This window comes from Taudactylus pleione, unplaced genomic scaffold (genome assembly GCF_031769625.1).
Source record: "Taudactylus pleione unplaced genomic scaffold, aTauple2 ptg000556l, whole genome shotgun sequence".
In the NCBI taxonomy this organism is placed as follows: domain Eukaryota; kingdom Metazoa; phylum Chordata; class Amphibia; order Anura; family Myobatrachidae; genus Taudactylus; species Taudactylus pleione.
The window spans coordinates 4825641-4847358 of record NW_028284958.1 but is presented as its reverse complement, the minus strand read 5'-3'; the positions used below and the strand labels follow the sequence as shown (position 1 = coordinate 4847358).

The 21718-nt window shown below is 42.4% G+C and overlaps 1 protein-coding gene across 1 annotated transcript in view; it reads left to right on the top strand.

The window, feature by feature from the left end:
- The window catches only part of AGBL1 (AGBL carboxypeptidase 1), a 676305-nt gene extending 656601 nt beyond the window's left edge, over positions 1–19704 (top strand). Inside the window, exon 23 of the mRNA XM_088452839.1 lies at positions 18800–19704. Within this exon, the coding sequence (XP_088308965.1) occupies positions 18800–18914 (115 nt within the window). The 3' untranslated portion in view covers positions 18915–19704. The remainder of the gene's footprint in view (positions 1–18799) is intronic.
- The last annotated feature ends 2014 nt before the right edge of the window (positions 19705–21718 follow it).

Here is a 21718-nt window from a genome sequence, read left to right as displayed (position 1 = left end):
CAACTCAGTCCTCATGAAACCTTAACAGTGCGTCTTTCTAAGAGATCCTCAGGAATAAATAGTACCACCTGTAGAACTATTGTGTTTCTCAATTAACACGCCTGTGCTCCAGCTAGAGACAGCGCTGGCCCAGCCCCCTGAGCGCATGATGTCATGACATCGCACCAAGGAAGCTGGGCCACTTGCAAGGGAAATACAGAACTGACCAGAGCATAGAGGCTGCAAGGTGCATGGCTGGAGCAGTGGTACTGGCTGCAGGGTGCCATTTCAGGCATCCTGCTAGCCAGATGCAGGGGCTGTGGGGCAGAGATGGTACCAACCACTGAGCCCAGTACTCTGTGTGACAGCACTGCACTCACATCCCTAGTTATAGCCCTAGCTAGACTATTTGGATAACATGCACAGTAAGGGTTCCATGAGGACCGGGTGTGGTAAATACTACTTTAACTCATACCTAGCACAGTGCCTGAGTGAAACATTTTGGAGTTTGCTCATGAGAACAAGATAGAGCTTGCTCTTGTAGCTCCGCCCCTTTCTACGGGAAATAGTTCCGGGGATGATCCCTCCACAACCTTCTCACGGACTCCCCGGCGGCTGTGTGCATGTGTGACCTCGGGGCACGCATGTGTAGCCGGGCTGATGGAAACGAGGTAAGTAACACAGCTACTTCTGTAGCTGCGATACTAACCCAGGGGACAGCTGCTTTTTGGAGCAGCTGTCCCTGCACCGGAGCAATGATGAAGTGCTCCAGTGTAAACTATCCCCCGCTGCGAGTTGGATACTTAAGTATCCCTTGCAGCAAGATCAATACTTAATCATTGGAGGCCATATGGCCTCCGATGATGAATAGGCTCTTGAAACTCTTATATGTTCTTCAGGGCCATAGAGAGCGTGGCCTAATTGTGGGAGGTGTGGCCATGCCCCCTTATAAGGCAGAGTGATCAGTCTTCCACTGCAGCCCAGCACACAGCAGTGTGTGCCGAGCTGCTGACAAGTAGGAGGGAGCATAGGCGAAACTGGGGGGTGGTCCGGGGGTGCACAGGACCACCCATTAGCCCAGTTTGCCGAACCGCCGCTGCCCACCCACTGCTGCCCAGGGCAGTGGCCAACAGCCGCCCTGCACCCTCCCACAAACTCTGTCCTCAGGACCCCACACGGTTCACATTTTCCAGATCACCCAGCAGGTGCATTAATTATTGGCTGAAACATTTTAAAAGATCCACAGATGGAGCTAAGTATTTCACTTTTTATTCTGTGAGGAGACCTGGAAAACATGCACTGTTTGGGGTCCTGAGTACCGTGTTTGAGAACCTGTGAACTATTCGATCTAGTGTGGTCATTGGCAACATCATTTCCACCTAATATCGTTGGATACATTTTTTTGCAACATTATTGTTGGATACTTTTTGTTTTACCTTTAAATTGATACTACATAGAGGAAATATCTGTGCAGATTCTTGTTTTTCAATGAAAGAACACCTTATACGATCTCTGAATTATTGTCTGTGTACTGTAATATCTGTTTATATTGAATAGTGGTTTTCAGAGTGCAACAGTTAATTTATTGTGTATATTAAGGTACAATTTGCTCTTTTAAATTATTGTCTAAGAATAAATTTGGTGATTTGTTTTTTTTTTAATTATTGTATAATTGAATTCTCAGCGGCACTCCAATTTTCTCCTTTTTTGTTTTACATTTTTAGTGGGGTGCAGAACCCACTGTGAGAGCTGCCGCTCTGAATTTGGGGCGTCCATAGCTATACATTAGTGCACCTCTATCTTTTGTTCTACCACAATTTAACTGCAGCATTTATTTTGATTACAACCCCAAACATAATTCTATAATGTTACCCTATTTTTCTTGACATTTATGGGGGTACAGGAAAATTTCCCCATTTTAATCTGTACTTTTCGCAGTTAACGGCAAGAATTTTTTGGAGGGGCCAATGCCACATCACATACTGTATTTTACAATAGGATTGTGTGAAAATGGCAGATGCAATAGACACTAAAAGTGACACATTCGGGCAAACAGAGTGCTAAGTTTTTGCATGTGAAAACTTAAAATTTTTGCATCTATTTGGATACGGCCCTAAGACACAATTCTTGCTTGTAGTGGTACAAGAGGATGGTACGTGATGTGCCAGAGGTTGGTACGTCATGTGTGCTGGGCCATCCATATGCACCCTGCATAACTGTTTGTTATACATTTATGGAAATGGTTCTAAGTTTTAACTTAAACATTTTAAACTATTCCTGTTCAGAAGAGACTTTAATGTGTGATGCCTACCTTCTGGATACTGTTGGACAGGATGTAGTCTTTCATAAACACACTTTCACTATTAGGAATCTTCACTTTTTCTTTCTCAATCATTCAAAAACGGAAAATTCTGCTCTTAGAATGAGTGCGACTTGAAAGAGATGATAAATTGCATATAGAATATCAATCACAGAGCAAATGGTGTGCACTTAATAGGACAAAGATCAGATGGTTACACAAGGATAAGATTGGTTCACAGTGACATCTGATCATGATTATGGTCGGTCAAGAGATAAATGTTAAAAGCCTAAACCACGTTATGTTTTTGTTTCAAAATTGAATCTGACAGCTGTCATGTTGAGCGTAAATGTTATACAGTAGGTAGTAGTACAGTATAGGGAACCCAATGAATGATATTTAATAAAAATCTCTTCTGAAGCAGAATTTTAGAAGTGTGCCTGTAGTGCTTGAGCATCAGCTTAAGAAGAATACATGGAAAATAAATAATCTGTAAAGCAGGCTTTAATAAAGAGTGTACATAACAAACTAAGGGACTGATGCAGAAATTAATGTACACCTGTTGGCTAAGCGTAGCCTCTGTGTCTTCACACTGTGCATGCACCAAAATGAAGCACAATAGTGGCAATGCAGAACTTAATGCATTTAGGGCCTGATTCAGAGCCGTTCGCTATTTGTGGTCGTTCGTTCAAAAACAAGGGGTGGCTATTCAAATGATCCGTTCGCAAATTGCAGTCTGTTCCCACCTCTAAGTCTGAACAAGCGAGCAAAACATACGCTCGTTTATTTGATAAAAACGCCCCCTGGCCGCACGCACCATACGTCATGTCCGCTATTTATTAGATTAATCGAGTACATCGTACAGCGTATGAACTGCTCGCTATTCTGTGGTTGGTGTTTTCAACTGCTATTTTGCGAGCAGTTCTGAGTTAAAAAAAACCAAGTGACGTGGTCAATGACGCTGCTGTATTAATTATGCACTCCCTTAAAACGCCCGTTTTGACCTTTAAGCACGCCTGCGTTCGGATCTCCACTCCCCGTTTTCAAGCACCTTCCCCTGTTACCACCCACATATGCCTCATTCTGTCACTCAAAATAGCAGGCCCTCGCTATATTGCGTACCAACGATTTTCGGCCGCACTGACTGGTTCGCGCATGCGTACTAAAAACCGTACGCATGCGCAGATGTGCGAACATCGCTCGGAACGAGCGTACTGCCGCTAGCGAGTGGCTCTGAATGAGGGCCTTAGAGAGCATCTATACTTACAACTGAAGAGAAGGAACTGGCTGTATTCGGGCGTTCTGAGAACTGGATTAAGGAGGGAGCACAGGGGATAAGTGCCCCCATTCTGAGAGCTGGATTAAGGGGGGTAGCACAGAGGGTAAGTGCCCCCAGGCCCCCTCTCTTAGGGGCCCCCCTCTCTCAGAAGCCCCTCCAGCCTTTGATTGCAGCTACAATGTTTAACAAAGAGCTGCGATCTGAAAAAAATTGAGGAGAGGAATGATGGAGACAGGGTCCGAGTAGGGGGCGGGGCTACACTGCCTGAAGTCAGCATGGATGGGAGAACTGAGGGGAGGAGGAGAATCTGCAGAGTTTAAGGTAAGTGGGAGGGAGGACACTATGGTCTGTATGTATATTTGTCACAAGTGTGTGACTCTATGTATGTGTGACTGTGATGGCAGTATGTATGTGTGTGTGACTATATGATGACTGTATGTGTATATGGGGCCCATTTATCAAGGATCACTTTCTGCAACACGATCACGGCATGCCAGTAACGTCCATTATTGATTTGCAAAAAGTGATCCTATCAGCCGGATGTATCATCCAGGATATGCAGGGACACAGGCTCAGAAAGGAGCCCATCTCTGCGATGTCTCCAGAGAGCTGCCGGCCAGTGCAGGGGGTGATGCGTATGCGCAGTCCCGTAGCCGGGGAGGGTGCCGATGGATCTCTCCACCGGCTAATAGTGTACAGCATAGGCTACTGAAGCTACCGCCACCTTCAGATATTGGTAAGTTAGGCAGCATTGCATTCCCCATAGAAACCTATGGGGGATATGGCTGCCAGCGCTAATGGAAGGATCACAGCAGGTATGCGGTCCCTCCTTAATACATCCGGGGGATACTTAGTATTTTACATCAAATATACTCTGATAAATGGGCTCATATGTGTCTGTATATATGTATTAGTATATGTGTGTGACAGTATGTATGCGCACAAGTGTGTGACTGCAAATGTGTTAGAACATATGTATCTGTGTGACTATATACTCATGTATACAAGTGTGGATATGTGTACAGCAGTACGTACAGTATGTAAGTGTGTATAATATATATATATATATATAACAAAATTGTGAAAACTGGTGACATTATTTTAGTTTCACCAAAATGTATTAAAGGGTTTTGGAGCAGTTTTCATGAAAAACTACTCCAAGCCCTTTAAGTCGCATTTGTTTAGTAAGCAGACTGCGATCTGCTTGAAAAGTATTAAAGGAGAACTGTTAAAAAATGCCGGGTGGGAGCACTACTATAACATCGCCATCCAGAGATGGCTTTAAGCAGGGTTCCTCAAGTCTTCTGCTCCGCTCTGAAAGGCAGCAGAGCTGGGAGCTGGCCCCCTGTGATCAGCTTTGTGGTCTATATAGCTGATTATGTGGCGGCGCATGCGCGGATACACTCACTGTACTTTATTGTGAAAAATACAGTGAGAAGCATGCGGTGATGATTCGCGGGCACAGAACTTTCTGTCCCTGCTTGAGAATACATTCTTGTGATTAGGTGAAATAATAACACTTAGAGGTTTATTTACTAAGCAGTGTTAGGAGACAGAGTGATAAGAAAGTGATAACGCTGCTTAGTAACTAGACCCCTTAACTGCATTTGAAATACGGATTTTAGTAAACAGGGGCCCATGGGAGAAGCTTTTTTCTAGCATACAGTCTGAAGGGTGGAGAATGTGGCAGATGGGAAAAAAAATATGAAAACATATCCTTAGGGTCTAAATCAATTTTATAACTTTCACTTTCCAACAGTGGTATTATCCCTTAAGATTTTATTTTTTTTTCTTTAAAGTTTACAGTGCTCCAATGGGGCAGGGTAAGAATGCTTTCAAATTCTTTGTGCGGTGCTGCAAAAAGTAATTGGCACTATATAAATAAATGATGATAATATCTCAGAGCTGATACAGTAGTTTTCAAGTCTCATCCTATACACTTTGTATCATATTCAGCTGCTGTATAGCAGTCAGAAATAAACTATTCTAATAGCCTGCTAAGTTGCTCTTGTAGTTCTCAATATTCCATGTTTTACTGCCAGGAGAAGACCTACTGCTGTTCCCTATAAAATGTTAAATCCACATTATAAATACAGCACAAATCTTTTGAAGGGTTTGAAAGGAAGCTATTCAATTACAGAAGTCATTTGAAAGGAATAGCAAATTGTTCTACTTTATTTATACTTTTGTGTCAAAATTTTGCAGAATGTTCTATGCATTGATTAAATCCATATTTTTAAAGAATATAGTCATAGCCATTATTTCTCATAAGTAGCGTAAAACCGGCAAATTCCATTTGCTAAATTTAAAGGACCACTAAAGTACAAATTTTAGTTAGAATTATAAAGGTAAAATGTATAATTCGATTTAATACACATACTGAAAATAGATCTGCCCTCGTGTATGAACACACAATTGTATACACAGCATACAGTATGTTTTCAAGCAAGTCTGGCAAGAGGTCATTCATTGCCGGCCTGTTTAATTAGAGGAGCACCGCTCTCCTAGGTGTCTATTTATGAAGCAGTGATTATCCCAATATACATTCATGGGGAACCTACAAGGACGGTGAGACTTTGCAAGATCCCCTCCAGGTCAATTCCCAATCAGCTGGCCATGCATTTGCATATTTGAATTGGGCTGCTGGTGAGGGAGAGAAAACTTCTGCATAACAGCAGAATTTTCACCTGAGGCTTCAAGAGGAGTCCTGGATTAATAAATTGCACCAAAATGCTTTTTGTATTGCTGTGATGAGCATTGATACAGGACTTAGCCACTGCCCCACCAATGATAAACAGACCCGTTATATGGCAACCAGATACTTAAATATGTTCTATGTTAACCTTATGCAAGTATAAACTATTCTAAGGCTATTGGGTTCAGAGCTCTAAGGGGGACCCATCTACCATGTCAAAGTTATATGCGTTATATACATTTTTCACCATTTGGTGGTTCATAGGGGCCCTTACAAACTTTTGCTATGGGGCCTTCATATGCCTAGTTACGCTTGTGTGTATATGTGTGTATATATAATTTATATTAATATGTGCGTGTGTTTGCAAGCGTTGCACACTCATACATCGTTTATTTTCATTCAGGGTGCTTGGTCATATAATATGTATAGCTAAGACAATACCAGAGCAAAAAACTGGTAAACCAGCACACCACTTTTATATAAAGAAAAAAGTTTTTGGAGCTTGATTTCATAAATAGGTCATCATAACTAAATTGACCACGTATCAGTTCACATAAAATGCAAAAGTGCCAAAACAGTGCAAATCACTAAAAAAAGTACTTATCCAGTGATCTAGTGGTGTGAACCGACATAGCAGCATAACAAGACATGGCCCGACAGCTGTTTCGGAGCCCTCCGGCACTGTCCTATTGGGGCATAACCATCATACTGAACACACTGCCTATTTCTACCATTGCTAATGAGCCACACCTGGGTCATGTACCAATCATGCACCTGTAGAACTCACCATTTAAGTAAGTATAAACTATTCTAAGGCTATGGGGTCCAGATCTCTAAGGGGGGCCCATCTACCATGTCAGTGTTACATGTTATATACATTTTTCACCATTGGGTGGTACATAGGGGACCTTACAAACTTTTGCTATGTGGCCTTCGAATGCCTAGTTACGCTCGTGTGTGTGTGTGTAAATATATATATATATATATATATATATAAACACTTCAATCAATAGTTGGTCAGCACACCATGGCATATGCAAATTACAGTTCTTTATGTCGTTTAATATGCATGCCCAGCAGCCAGTTCCACAAATGTGCAAAAAATTGCAATAAAGTGCAGTATTCAAAGAGTAGCTTCGTATCACATTGAAAAGCTCATAATACTCATCATTCCACAATACTGGTGGAATGATGAGTATTATGAGCTTTTCTGAACAATTTTTTGTAGTGTGATGGGGTGCATTATTCTGCCGAAAGAGGCTACTCTCATCGGGGAATAAAGTTGTCATGAAGGGGTGTACTTTGTCTGCAAAAAATGTTTAGGTAGTTGATACATGTCAAAGTAACATCCACATGCATTGCTGGACCCAAGGTTTTCCAGGAGAAAATTGCCAAGAGCATCACAATGCTTCTGCCGGCTTGCATCCTGGTGCCATCTCTTCCCCAAGTAAATGACACGCATTCACCTGGCAAGCCACATGGATGTAAAAAGAAAATTCGAATCTTTAGACCCTGCCACCTTCTTTCATTGCTCTATGGTCCATTTCTCATGTGTCATTTGTAGGCATTTTTGGGGTGAACAGGAGCCAGTATGCAGCAAGCTGTGATGCACTGTGTGTTCTGACACCTTTCTATCATGGCCAACGTTAACCTTTTCAGTAATTTGTGCTATATTAGCTCTTCTGTGGGATCGCACCAGACGGCCAGTCTTTACTCTCCACACGCATCAATGAGTCTTGGGTGCCCATGACCATGTTGCTGGTTCACAGGTAATCCTTCCATGGCCACCTTTTGGTAGGTATGAACCACTGCATACTGGGAAAACCCCACAAGATATGACATTTTGAAAATGCTCTGACCCAGTTGTCTAGCCATCACAATTAGGCCCTTGTTAGATCTCACACACTTGCAGCAGCTCTTGTTGGAGGTTGGGCTGGGTAAATGTTATTGGGCCCCCCCTTGGCACAATGCCATGATTTGCAGGTGTATGGAGGGGTGGATTGTGGACCACCAGGGTTGGTTTCAAGGTACTCAGAAACCCACCTGTTTGCGCCACTGAGACCAATAACGTACTTTCCAGATTACAACCTTAGTTTATACTTTACTTTTTTTTGGATAATATAATTCAGCTTAGTAATATACAGCCTTTGATAAACATCAGTATGAAAGTGCTTTTACTGTACTTTAAAGTGTACTTTCTGCCGACACACAGAGGATCTCCTGTATGATATGCACCAAATGCACACTGCCAAAACAAATTGGATTTGTACCAGTGAGCCTTCATAGCCTAACTCCAGCATTCTACCCCTTTCATACCACCCCTTTCAATTAAAAAAGGACTGTTTTTATAACATGGGTCACTTTAGTGTGTGTGAAGCTTGTTATTACTTGCTGTAAACCAGTCAGAAAAAAAATCAAACTAGCTGAACTTGGTGACCAGCTCATTGCCTGTAAGGGAACAGAGCCCTGTATAACAACAGTAAAATAAATAAATATAAAATAAATGGATTACCAACTGAATCCTTATTTTGCCCAAGCACTAAACAGCCTGTTATGGTTTCAACTATAATATGGAGACCACAACCATGGTCTCTAACTAGTATATAGAGAAGATCAGCCATAGGCTTGATAGCACAGGGCTCTTGTCCAGGGCCGGATTAAGACTTGTGAGAGCCCTGGGGCAACTAAATTGTGGGGGCCCCCACCAAGCCACACGGAGCCTACCCCCCTTCCCCTCCACATGAAGCCTACCCCTCCTGATTACTTACCTTCTGGGTCTGTGTTGTGAATGCCATAGGCAAATGCAAGGGGGGGGTTCTGGTTGCCTGGAAACCCCCCTCCCCCAGGTCATAACCACAATAAAAATTGTAATATGATAGAATTTTACTAGTGCTGCATGTTCTTCTCAGTATCAATAATAATAATTGATTAGCACCCCCTGTTGATCTTTTAACATGTGTCAGCCAGTATTGCATACACCCGTGCACCAACTAGGAGATCTGAAAAACATGCACTGTTAGGGGTGCAATGCAGTATAGACCATCAATAGGGTTAATTATTAATACTGTGTAATACACTATTCAGTGCATAAGAAGACCAATATGTATATATATGTCCAGGGCAGTGCTAGGTTCTACTGCTGATCCCCCAGACTCCCGTACTTGCTCCAATGCTCTTGAATGGTGCCCACATCTGAAATAAAAACATTTAGCTCAGGCAGGATGGCCCTACTGCCACATTTTAATGGCTTACTGTGATCGCTGGTCCTGGATATGCTGGAATTATTGCACATTACACTTTGTATGATGCATATTAAAGATGGTTAAGTGCTAATGATGTCCTCTTCATGGACTGGCCAAAATTGCTCTAAAATCAAGCATTTGGAAACCCCCCTCTAAAAATTCTGCGTTTGCCACTGAATGCAGCATCACTGTCAGCGCTGCTTCATAGAGCGCAGAGCGGCTCCTAAAGCCCGACATCAGTGATCAGCGTCACGGACATATGTTACGTGATGCTGATGAGGGGACTCTAGACTCTCTTTGCACTCTATGCAGCAGCGCTGACTGTGATGTTGCATTCAGTACACATACATACACATACATACACACATATACACATACAGTACATACACATATATACATACATACACATATATAAACAATAAAACAGTACACTTACATTTTATGCAGCTGCTGTTCCATTCATTAGGCTCTGCCCCCTCATGGCGAAATCCTGCGATTTGTGGGTCATATGAGGGCGGGGCTTGTCGTATTGGCTCCGCCACCACTCTGGCCACGATAGCAGGGGAAATTGTTCTGTCACTGTCAGCGTGCCAAGCTCTAGTGGTGGGGGCCCCGGGACGACCGCCCCTGTTGCCCTCCCCTTTATCCGGTCCTGTTCTTGTCTCTCAGGGAGTCACAAAATACAAAGGGCCTGTTTCAGAGTTGTATGCTAATGCAGCCATTGCTGCATCTATGTAAGCTGCTGCGATGTAAAAATATGCAAATGTCACAGCCGCCGGGAGATTGAAAGATAATTTACTACAGTAAAGTACCTTTAAGCATGCGCAGTGCGACTCAGATGCATGTGCAAATGGTTGATCGTCTCTCAACTCTGCATAGCGTGCAATTCTGTATGTGTGTATGCAAATGATCATTGAATTAATGCTCAGCTGCCTCTTTCATAATAGTGTAAGTTGTCTTCAAACTACATCAACATCATCTCATAATCAATACACAGATGTATTATTTGTTCATATTGTACTTTACTTGGCCTCTCTTAAGGTCTCTGCAAAGCTTGTTTTTGCTAGATATCATATTTTTACCCAATAGTCAAAGGGGGATAAGGTAATTGGCAAGATTTGGGGCCCTTGCCTACCATGCCAAAAAGTTTAAAAAAAATAAACACACACACACTATACAACACAATATTCAAATACACTTCAATTTAATAATCAACTGTCAAAGCACATATTCACCTCTTTAGTAAGCAGATAAACTATCCCATTGTTATTTCTTGATCCATTGTAGTCCAAATGGGAAAAACAAAAATTCACTACAAAAAGAGTGAGGCCCAACCAGTTCATAATTGGCACGGAAACCGTTGTAATTAGAGTACTAAAGAATCATGTCTTTGTCATTTAGGTTGTTTGTTTATAGTGTGCAGGTGGACCTGTTTTTAAGGGGGTTTTTTTATATTTGCACTAAGATGGACCAAGAAGATTTAGGACTTTAGGTAGAGTTTTGTCTATATATGCATGTATTTGTTACTTCTTCTGTCTTGGCCAGTGATTTTAGGGCCTTCTGTCCATTATACTGGGACCACTAGGGTGGCCAGTGCATGGGTTCCAATCTTGTTAATTACTCTGGCCCCTACAGTTCAGGCTAAAAGTCTGTGGAGGTGGTGGAGCAACACTGTTTTCTTCCCCCTACAAAGCAATAAGCACTGAATTGGCCAGTTGTATAAAGCTTTCAGTTGCATATATGTTTAACAATCTGAAACATTTACCGTTAGAGTATATACTGTTACACCATTCATTGCTTTATCCCCTGAAAAGGTAGATCACTTAAGCTAATATTTCTGTTCCTGGATTTGTTTAATTCAATACACCTCTCGTCTTTGATGCAGACCTGTCTACCCGTAGGCATAATCACCTATGTTATCACCCAACTATAGCCATTGCAATCCAATCTCTGAAATTCAGGTAGCAGACCACTGTTGCCATGACACCACATGGATGATTACCACCTTCAGGTATTCTAATGGTTCAAACGAGAGGTTAAAAAGAATCTTGCTGTTACTTTTTGGGTAAAGGATGCTATTTTTAGAAGGATGTCAATGAATGCACAGTAATGTAAAACAGACATACAGGGTAAAAAAAAAATTGCAGGCAGGAAAGAAATGATAGGGGAGAGAGCAGACAGTGTTACAACTGTCCCATTCTCCACTCTGAGTAGTATAGGTGGGAGCAAGGTAAGCTGTAATAAAGAGTTGTATTTTCAGAAAGCACTTAAAGATTAGAAAGCTGTGTTAAGCTAGCCATACACTTTAATATTATCTTTCCAACCAAATATCCAACTAAATGGACATTAAGACAAACTGGATAAATCAAACGGATCTAACCAACTTGTCTGACCGACATGGCCATGTTGACAATCTTCATGTAGACACAGATGAAATGTGGCATATAGTCCCTGGTGGCTCTGTGGTGACTTACTTTCTCCCGATGACTGTAGTGGCATCTTCTGGGTCCCTGCGGTGACTGTCAGTTCCGGTGCAGTCATTTGACAGCTTCATTCCAGTGAGTACACTGGCCCTAATCCCTAACCCTTCTAGTACCTAACCCAAAGCTCTCCCCTTCCCCCAACCTAACCATAACCCTCCCATCCCACAGCCTAACCCTAATGTTGACATTTTGACAATGCAAGGATTTCACGTGTCATCATTCATGCCTTATTGGCGAGCTAATGTCTGCATACCTTGAATTCAAAGGCATATTTCTAAAAATAATTTAAATATGTAGCCAAATCCGTCCATTAATGCTTCCAAAAATTAGCTTTGCAATGGTTAAGTCATGTGTATAACACAAAATAGCCTTACATGACATTCCACTGCACTGATCTACAGTATTAAGCTTTTACTGTATATTAAAGAACACCTTTCAAAAAACATCCTACAGTCATTAAATTGACAGATTCTCATCCCTTCTAGAATTGTATGAAATTACATTGCTAATACATATTGCATGTGATAATAAGCCTGGATTTCTCACCAGATTTATTGAGACAGTGTTACAGTGTCAGAGCGAATCTTCCAATCTCCATACACTGTGTATATAATCTTTATGCTCTGTACAGCTCTAGCTCAGGATTAGCTTCATGGCTCATCTGTTTAACAGATTACTTACACATTTGTTGTAAAGTCTGAGTCATTCTGATGTTTAATTAAAGTCTGTATTTTCCTTAACTAAACCTTTTTCTATACTGAGCCATTCAACTACTGCAACATCTTAAAAGAACAGATTCCTAAAAATGTACTTCTTTTTAAAATAATATATGTTGTAGCTCTGTCTGCTAAAAAAGAAAATGACAACCCTGTGTTTGGATGATTTTTCTGTATTACAGGAAAATAGTGGCTATTGTCTTGCGATCACCAGACAATAAGTGGCAACACAACTTGAAAGAGAGGAATCCCCTTTTTTAAATTAATTAATTGAAGCTAAGGTGAAGGAATTCAGCCTATCACTAGACTTTAGAATTATTCTTGTAGTGAAGGGGCAGAGTCATTACTAGACATTTTAGTGCCTTGAGCGGGAATGGACACTAGTGCCCACAACCCCCCCCCCCCCCATTTTGGTGGGATTAAATATGCAGGAGGCATGCCTACCCTACTGTGGAGGGTCTTTAAAAGCATAAACTGCTCTCAGGTGCAATTGTAAGAGCCAGCAAAGGCAACAAAGTTCCCACCCACTATGCAGTGGGAGGAGTCAGTAACAGACGGTTACTGTTGATCAGAGGGAATCCCTAGTGGTGAAGTAAGGCCTCTCCGGACAAGTAACCACCCTCTATGCCAAGTCAGTGGACAAACGTGTGATCACCTGGTTGAGCGAGGTCATCCAGTCACAACCACAAACTGCGTACATGCAATACATTTCCATTTACACAAGTGCAAATGTGTAAATGGAAACATCTGATAGAAGCGACCCCCAAACATCTGATAGAAGCGACGATCAGGGGCTGTGCTTTATAGCAATAGGCTGCACAGTGCCTGCACCACACAGAGGAGGAGGCGTAACTCTTTAAGTTAAAGCACCGCACATTACACCTCCTCTTCTGAGCATTGCAGACGCTGTGCAGCCTATTGCTATAAAGCGCAGCCCCTGACCGTCCATCGCTCTGGAAAAGAGGGAGGAGGGAACGGGAACAGGTGCCAAAACGATTTTATGTTGCCCCACCAACATAAAAATTGTTCCAATGCCCCTGCACAAGTGGACCTTGCCCATAAGTAGGAGCATATACCCACTTTCCAGTTTTGGAAATTGCTCTTTTAAACACCCTCTGTGCAACCTTTTTGTGGATTGGTTTTAAAAACACATGATAGAGTAAAAAATTGAAGGGTTGGCTTATTTTATCCCCACTTCATGTGCCTAAGGCTCATATTTATTATAAAATGCAGAAAGCCCCTGATTTTAAGAATTCTTATTGCTGCAAATTGCGGCAATAAAGATTCTTTATTCGCTTGAATGTATTAATATAATAAGATGCTAGGACAGAGGAGTCCAAGAAGAGCTTGGCCTGGTGATCAGGAAGAAGTAAAGTGATCGCATCCGCAAAACAGGAGTACTTTGCACCTTGGCAAAACCATGTTACTCTGCAGGTGGGGCAGATTTAAAATGTGCAGAGAGATTTACAGTTGGGAAGAGGAATTTCCTGATTTTATTCTAAATCTTGGTGTAAAACCAAAACTGCCCAGTATTTCCTTAATATGGGGCTGACTGTGAGTCACCCACAAAGTGGCTGTAGTTGGGGACAGCTGCGGAAGCCAGATATAAAGCTAATGCAAGAACCAAAGGGCTAACGTGGGTGTTTGTGCATCTGCAAGCAGAAGCTGTGCTGCCCATTGCTTTCACACCAGCCAACACAATCATAATCATTAGTATTGGCACTTGCACCAGCTCCATGCTAAGGTGCATGAGATCCATCAGAACAGGCTTCCCTTCCCCATGACACTCCGCCATGACAGGGCATTTTTGTGTGCTTGCAGTATTGCCGACCAGTTGTCACGGAGAGGCATAAACAGGATCTTTACAGGGGGATTTCCACACCCACACATATATACTTTTTCTCTCTCTTTCTCTTGCGCGCATATATATATATATATATATAATGTGTATGTATGTATGTATATATATATATGTACACACGCGTCATACATATACTGTACCTTACACACACACTTATTGCAGCTACTCCAAAGTAAGGATGGGATCTGGCAGGCTGACACCATGTCATTAAGCCCCTCCCACTAGCGACAAAATGCCGTGATTTGCAGGTCAATCGGAAAGGGTCAGAGCCAAATTATGTGATTCTAATGGAATCATGTCATATTTGGAATCATGGAATTCGCCTCCTCCCGATTGACTCTTGACTCTTCCCTGTGTGCGCTAGTGCTTGCTCAGTTCTGTGTGACTCACATACATGCGCAATGCAGCAGCAAAAATATGATAATTTTAGCAAAGATCACCCGAGCATAAAAACGCCCGCTGCTGCCTTCTTACCTGCGTGCGACGACTCATACCTGCGTAAACATCAGTGGCCATCCTGGTCAGACCTGCCGCAGTCTTGGGAGCTCTTCTGACATGCAGAGCTGCGTATGCATTCGCAGTGGCTAATTTCTGCACGCCCATGTAACAGCGTTTTAATGGACAGGCACGGCTGTGTTTTTCTGACCACTCCCCATTACCACCCCCAAACACTGACAACCTGTCAGTCACTTTGGGATGGGATCCACTGTTGTTCTGCAATCGCAGTGCGGCTTATGCACAAAAGCAAATAATCGCTCAATATGCTTGAAAATTGCATTAGCGTATATTTTTGAATCAGACCCTCAACCCCTTTTTGCAAAAGCAGCCCTTATTTTCATTGCAAGCCAGAAAATAAAAGTAATTGCACCCCTTGCATTGAATAACTAATTTTTGGCTCTTTTTTTGATTTGCTGCTAAGTAAATCAGGCTCATGATGCTCTCAATTCTGTTGTATTTTCAGTAAACAGTAAAAAGCTTTTCTTAGACTAAAACATCTATTGAACATCTACTTCCTATGTATTTCTCTACACACTAATGTAGGTGATTGCATTTAAATTCTGCACATACAATTTCATTAACATATATTACATTTGAGTCTGCCTCTAGGGGAGCTGCTCCCTGTGATATGGAAAGCAAGTATCTAATAATTACTTTGCTGGCTTAATAAATATGTCAGGCTTGGATATATAAAATGACATTCACAAAAGCAGTTTTTGCTATGCACTTGAATATCCATCAGTCTGGTTATGCCAGATAGGGTACATACCGGGAAATGACTGTGCAGTGCCTTTTAACGCTTATGTATATGAAATGAACAAGATAATGACACTGTACAAATAGTGTTTCCCTCAATACTACTGAGTACTGTATATTGCATGGGAAGGCAGTCAGGATATCTGGGGAACGTCAATATACCGACGCCCGTCAGAATGCTAATGCCGCCATCCCGAAAAGATCAAGATACTTACCATCAACTTCGGCATGTGGGTTAGGCTGGGGTTGGGGTGGTTAGGTTTAGGGACCTCCCGGGGTGGGATTATGCACCTACCAGGGTGGGTTAGGGTTAGGCTGCGGGCAGGGGGGGTTAGGCACCACTGGGGGGGGGAGGTTAGGGTTAGACACCACCTGGGGAGGGTTAGTTTAGAGTGCAGGAAGTGGGGGGGGTTAGGGTTAGGCACCACTGGGGGAGGTTAGGGTTAGGCACCACCAGGGGAAGGTTATGCACCACCAGAGGAGAGTTAGGGGGGAGAGGGGGAGGCTTTGGCTACTTATGGGCCCCTGTCAGGATCCTGAACATCGGGATGCCGCTGTTGGTCTTCTGACTGCCGGCATCCCGACCGCCAGTCAATCGTATGTATTCCATTCCATGTGTGCTTCCATCACATATGTCCTGTACATTCAGTTCAGTATGACCTCATGCACACAGCCATAAAATAACCACAGAAGGTTAGAATACTATATTTGCAAGCATTAGGATAGACCCTATGTAAACTTGATGACTCAACCATTTTGCTTCAATTTACTGTAAGTCTCAGCTGAGGTTGTTAATTGCAAAGAGGTGACTAAAGAAGGAAACACATTTCACTGATATTATGAATTGAATTGCCATAGATTTTACTCAGTGTAAATAATGCACTTATATTATTAACACTGTACATGTAACAGGTGCATTTTTCAGTAGCTGCTTCTATATTTCAGTGGTTTTTGCTGGGATGTAGTCGGCATCCTGGCATGCGGGACGCTGACTGTCTAAATACTGGTGCCGGAATCCCGACAGCATTGGTATCCCAGCTCCAGTATCCTGACTGCCGGCATCCCGAAGGTATCGGGGGTTAGAGGAGGCTTAGGGTTAGGCACTAAGGGGAGGGTTAGACACTAGGGGAAGGCTTATGGTTAGGCAATAAGGGGGTAGGGTTAGGTTTAGGGTGTGGGAAGGTTAGGTATAAGCACTAGGGGGGGAAGGTTAGGTTTAGGCACCAGGGAGGGAGGGTTAGGGTTAGTAGTACTATACGTACCTACGAGTGTTGGGATTCTGTCTGTTGGGAACAGGGCCGGCGCTATGCTTTGCTGCGCCCAGCTCCATCCTGTGTTGCCGCCCATTCCCTCCTCTGCTCTCTCCCCCTGATCTTACATACTGTCAATAGCACCGGGTGGGAGGGTGGACATTTCTTGTGCCCGCCGGATACAGTGGCGCTCCGAGCGACGGCCCGGCTTACCCGTGCCTAGAGCCGCACCTGGTTGGGATACCACTGTCAGTATTCTGACCGGTGGCATCCCGACGGCCGGAAAACCATACCCAACCCTTTTTTGTTAGTAAATAATAGACACAGTCACACATATTTGGCAGTAAAATCATTAATGTTTTATTGCATTTTTTGGTGTGCCAGAGAAATAGAAGTGAGAAGTGCTGAGCCCATAGTGCCGCAAATCTCATCATGACCACACACCTTTCTCTCTGTCTCTCTCGTATAATATTGAAATCCTCAAACATTTGCTAGCAGCAGTAGAGTCTCTAACCTTTATGGTTGATCGTTGCTGTCGCTGCACCTCCATTCAGTGACATCACCAGTCACATGATCGTGACCAGCATGGGCACAGACACTGCTTCTAGGGGACTTCATCAGCTGCAGATCCTAGAAGCACGGTAATCCTGCCGATGGAACGATGGGGGCGGCTTCACATAGATAGTGTTCTCTGCTAATACCACACTGAACTGGCAGTCCCAGGGGGGGGAGTTTTTGTTCCCATGAGACTGCCAGTCTGGTGTATGGTTAGCAGCTTAAAATGTGAAGCCACTGAGTGCAGTTAACCCCACCTACAAACTGGGGCCAACTTACTGGGGTGAGAGAGGTTCTTTGGGGGTGTGGTATTTTACTGGGGGGACTGCAGCCCCTATGTAAAATCTGCCACTGCTCAGTAGCATTAAATTAAGTGTGACTCCTACCATTTCAATATTACAACTTGTATTACACTTGTATAAGGTCTGGCAGAAGGAGTATAAAAATGACCATTACATGGCATTTCCGTGTGCCATAGCAAAAATAGAGGTGGAACCCACTTGTGGCTTCATTACTCCACTTGTCTCAAATACTGTCAATTTGCAAAGTAGAATATTATCATGGTAACAGCATTAAATAGAATTTCCTAGCTCCTACTGTTATGGAGAATTATTTATTTTAATTGTTTTGTGATATAACAAAAACTGAGACCTTTGATGGCAGAAAAATAGAGCAATACATTTTGTAAAAGTTGCAGGAGAATCGTATACAAAACAATACATTAAAATTATCTGAAGGTGGATGGACACTTCTTTGTAAAAGGAAATAAAATAAGTATTTTTATGTTACCCCTATTTTCAAAGTACAATTTGAAAATAAATGATACATTATAAATGCACTGTATGTTCAAAAAAACACTGGATACATTTATATTTTTTCCTATGAGACATATGAGATGTTTTTGTAGTCTTCACATTATAGTCATATTTTTTATGAGACATTTAAAGAATAACCTAGCTACTTAAACATTTCAGCTTTTTGTGATCTACAGTATTAACAGTTTACAGAATGAAAGACAATAATACCTTTTTCCTTGTATGCTGGAGCAGAATATAAATTTTGCTATGCTGTTAAGTGATTACACAGAATAATTGCCTAATCCCTTTTGCTGTGCTGAAAATAGATTGATATCTGAAACATTTAATCATGTGTGAGTCACTTATTTCTGTTTTATTGTCATTTGCAGTGGCACAGAGACTGACGATGAACCGCCGTGCGAAGAGAAGATTGATTACAATACTGATAGCTGCTCAGATCAGGAAGTATCAGAGTTGGACACCAGTAATGAAGACAGATTTTAGGAGGAAAGAGTTGGATGAAGAAGGCATGGCACAGGCCTCACATAGAAAGGAGGAGGTTTTCACTGCTTAGTGTAATGGCTTCCTGGCTGCTGAATCAAACCAACATGGTTGCTCTCCAACTTCCCCTATATGTGAGCAGGGCTTCAAGCACTCCAGCAAAACACATGTATATTATTTGTTATGACTGAAAATGTTATACATTGTTGGCAGGATCTTATGATGTTATTGGGCTGAAGTTCACACCCACAAACTTTTTCCAACCCCCTGTGCAACAGATAAAAGATACTCTGGTAAAGTTGCCTGCTCTATCTGGAGTCCAGGAGTTCTTCCCTTAATTCAGTACTGTCCTAGATATTCTGGGAGGTTATATCATTATGGCTGCTAATAGGGAGTGTAAATGACATTCTGGTAGTGTGGGGATACATATGGGCTTTGGGCCAACAGCCAAACTACAAGGTCAGTATAATGTACTTAGATTTAGATGGTGTTGAAATACTATTTTGCTTTTCTTGGGATTCTACTTTAGAATCTACTTAGAGGGAGGATAGGGAGTGAGTGGGAGGTAGAAGAAAGGGGAAGGAGACATGTGGTAAATCATTTCTGTCAATAATACAATATTCAGCTATCAGAAATTAGTTGCCACCTGCAAGTTAGGCAATGAAATGAAACACATGACCCTCCAACATGAGCCCTTTCATTAGATACAACATACTCTGCTCCTGGACTTCCCTCTTAATTTATGATTGCAGCCACCGGTGTTGAAACACCTGTCTCATCAATTAACTAGTTCAATACAGGTGTCTGCAATCATAAATTAGATGGGAAGTCCAGGAGCAGAGCATTGTGATGGAAGGTGTCATGTTGGAGGGTCTGACCAAATCTGATTTACGATGTCTAGTGCAGATTTGCACCTTTTGAGCAATGTTTGATAATAACTCTCAGAGCTTCCCACAAAATGTCTTTATGCAAAGATAGAAACCGTATCTTCAGATTTACTTTCCATCACACAGGATAAATAAGGTTGCCCGCATCTATACTGTATGGACTCTACATTAGTCACGGACTTCTCTGGCAGTCCCAGCTATGCTTTACTTATACTAAAGGAATGGGTTCTTATAAACCCTGGCATCAAGGCCTAAACTTAGTAAGATTCTTAAGAACTCCTGCAAATGGAAACCAGGATGGCTTAATAATAACTTCCCAGCTACTTTTGGGAACAATGGAACAAAGAAAGCCCTTTATGGGACATATAATGCAGTTTGCCTGTCCAGTGAACATGATGTTCAACTTCAAACACTTATTTAACTGGTCCATTATTTTACTTCTGTACTCACATTTCCAGCTTAGTGCCACATCTGACATGTCAGGCCTTACTACTCCCTTTCTGCTCTGGCTCCCCAGCTCACTCTACTAATACAGGTTATTTCAAAGATAGCCTGTTCCACGTATGTACAAACCTGCAGTTTTGCATGTGTGTTAGGATTGGCATAATGTATCTCAACATGTGTCCAACTCAAAAAAGCTGCTGTGTGTGTGTCAGGCATAGACGTGTATACTTACTCCTAATAACAGTTGTGACTGGACAGTACATGCTAAGGTCATAAGGTCACATTAACCTATATGTACACAATATAATAATGTCACACAATATTTCATAGACATGAGAGGATAGTTTCTTCACAGTTGCTAATAAATGTTAGTGTTTCATTACACTTTATTAGGAAAATGCAATTTTAACCTCTGCATCTGGCGTTCACCCCCTTTAAAATCCACTGACCATTTTCTTTTCTGCTGTGGCTTAAATGGAAATGGCAAATATGTAATGCGGACTGAGCCTAGTGAATTTAAATAATATAACCATGATGACAATCAGTAGTTCTCAGTCCCACATTTTCCAGGTCACCCAGCAGGTGCAGTCATTACTCTCATTTTAAAAAACCCACAGGTGGGGCTAATTATTTCACCTGTGATTCTGTGGGGAGACCTGGAAAACATGCACTGTTTGGGGCCCGAGGACCAAGTTTGAGAACCTGTGAATTACGGGCTTGATTCAGAGCCGGACGCTATTTGCGATCGCTCGTTCAGAAAAAAGGGGTGGCTATTCAAATGAACCGTTCGCTCTTTGCAGTCTGTTCACGCCTCTAGGTCTGAATGAGCGAACAAAACTTGCGGTCGTTTTTTGGAAAACTACGCCCCCTGGCCGCTCGCATCCTACGTCATGTCCACTATTTATTAGATTAAGCGAGTACATCGACCAGCGTATGAACTGCTCGCTATTTTTGTGGATGGTTTTTCCTACCACAATCTTGCGAGCAGTTCTGACTATAAAATAACCCAGTGACGTGGTCAATGACGCTGCTGTATTAATTATGCACACCCATAAAACGCCCGTTTTGACCTTTAAGCACGCCTGCGTTCTGATCTCCACTCCCCGTTTTCAAACACCTTCCCCTGTTACCACCCACATACGCCTCCTCATGTCACTCAAAATAGCAGGCATTCGCTATTTAGCGAACAAACGATTTTCAGCCGCACTGAGTGGTTCGCGCATGCGTATTACGATCCGTACGCATGCGCAGTTGTGCAAACATCGCTCGGAACGAACGTGCGGCCGCTTACGAGCGGCTCTGAATCAGGCCCTAAGTACACTATCAATTTGAGAGCCAATCAGAAGTGGCTAAATAGTGCTGGTAATGGTTAGCATCATCATCATCACATAACTTTACACCAGCTCTCCTGTCCCCTCTTAGAAGCTGTATTTGAGGACTTTAAATTAAAAAAAAAAATGTTTTCTTAATTTTGGA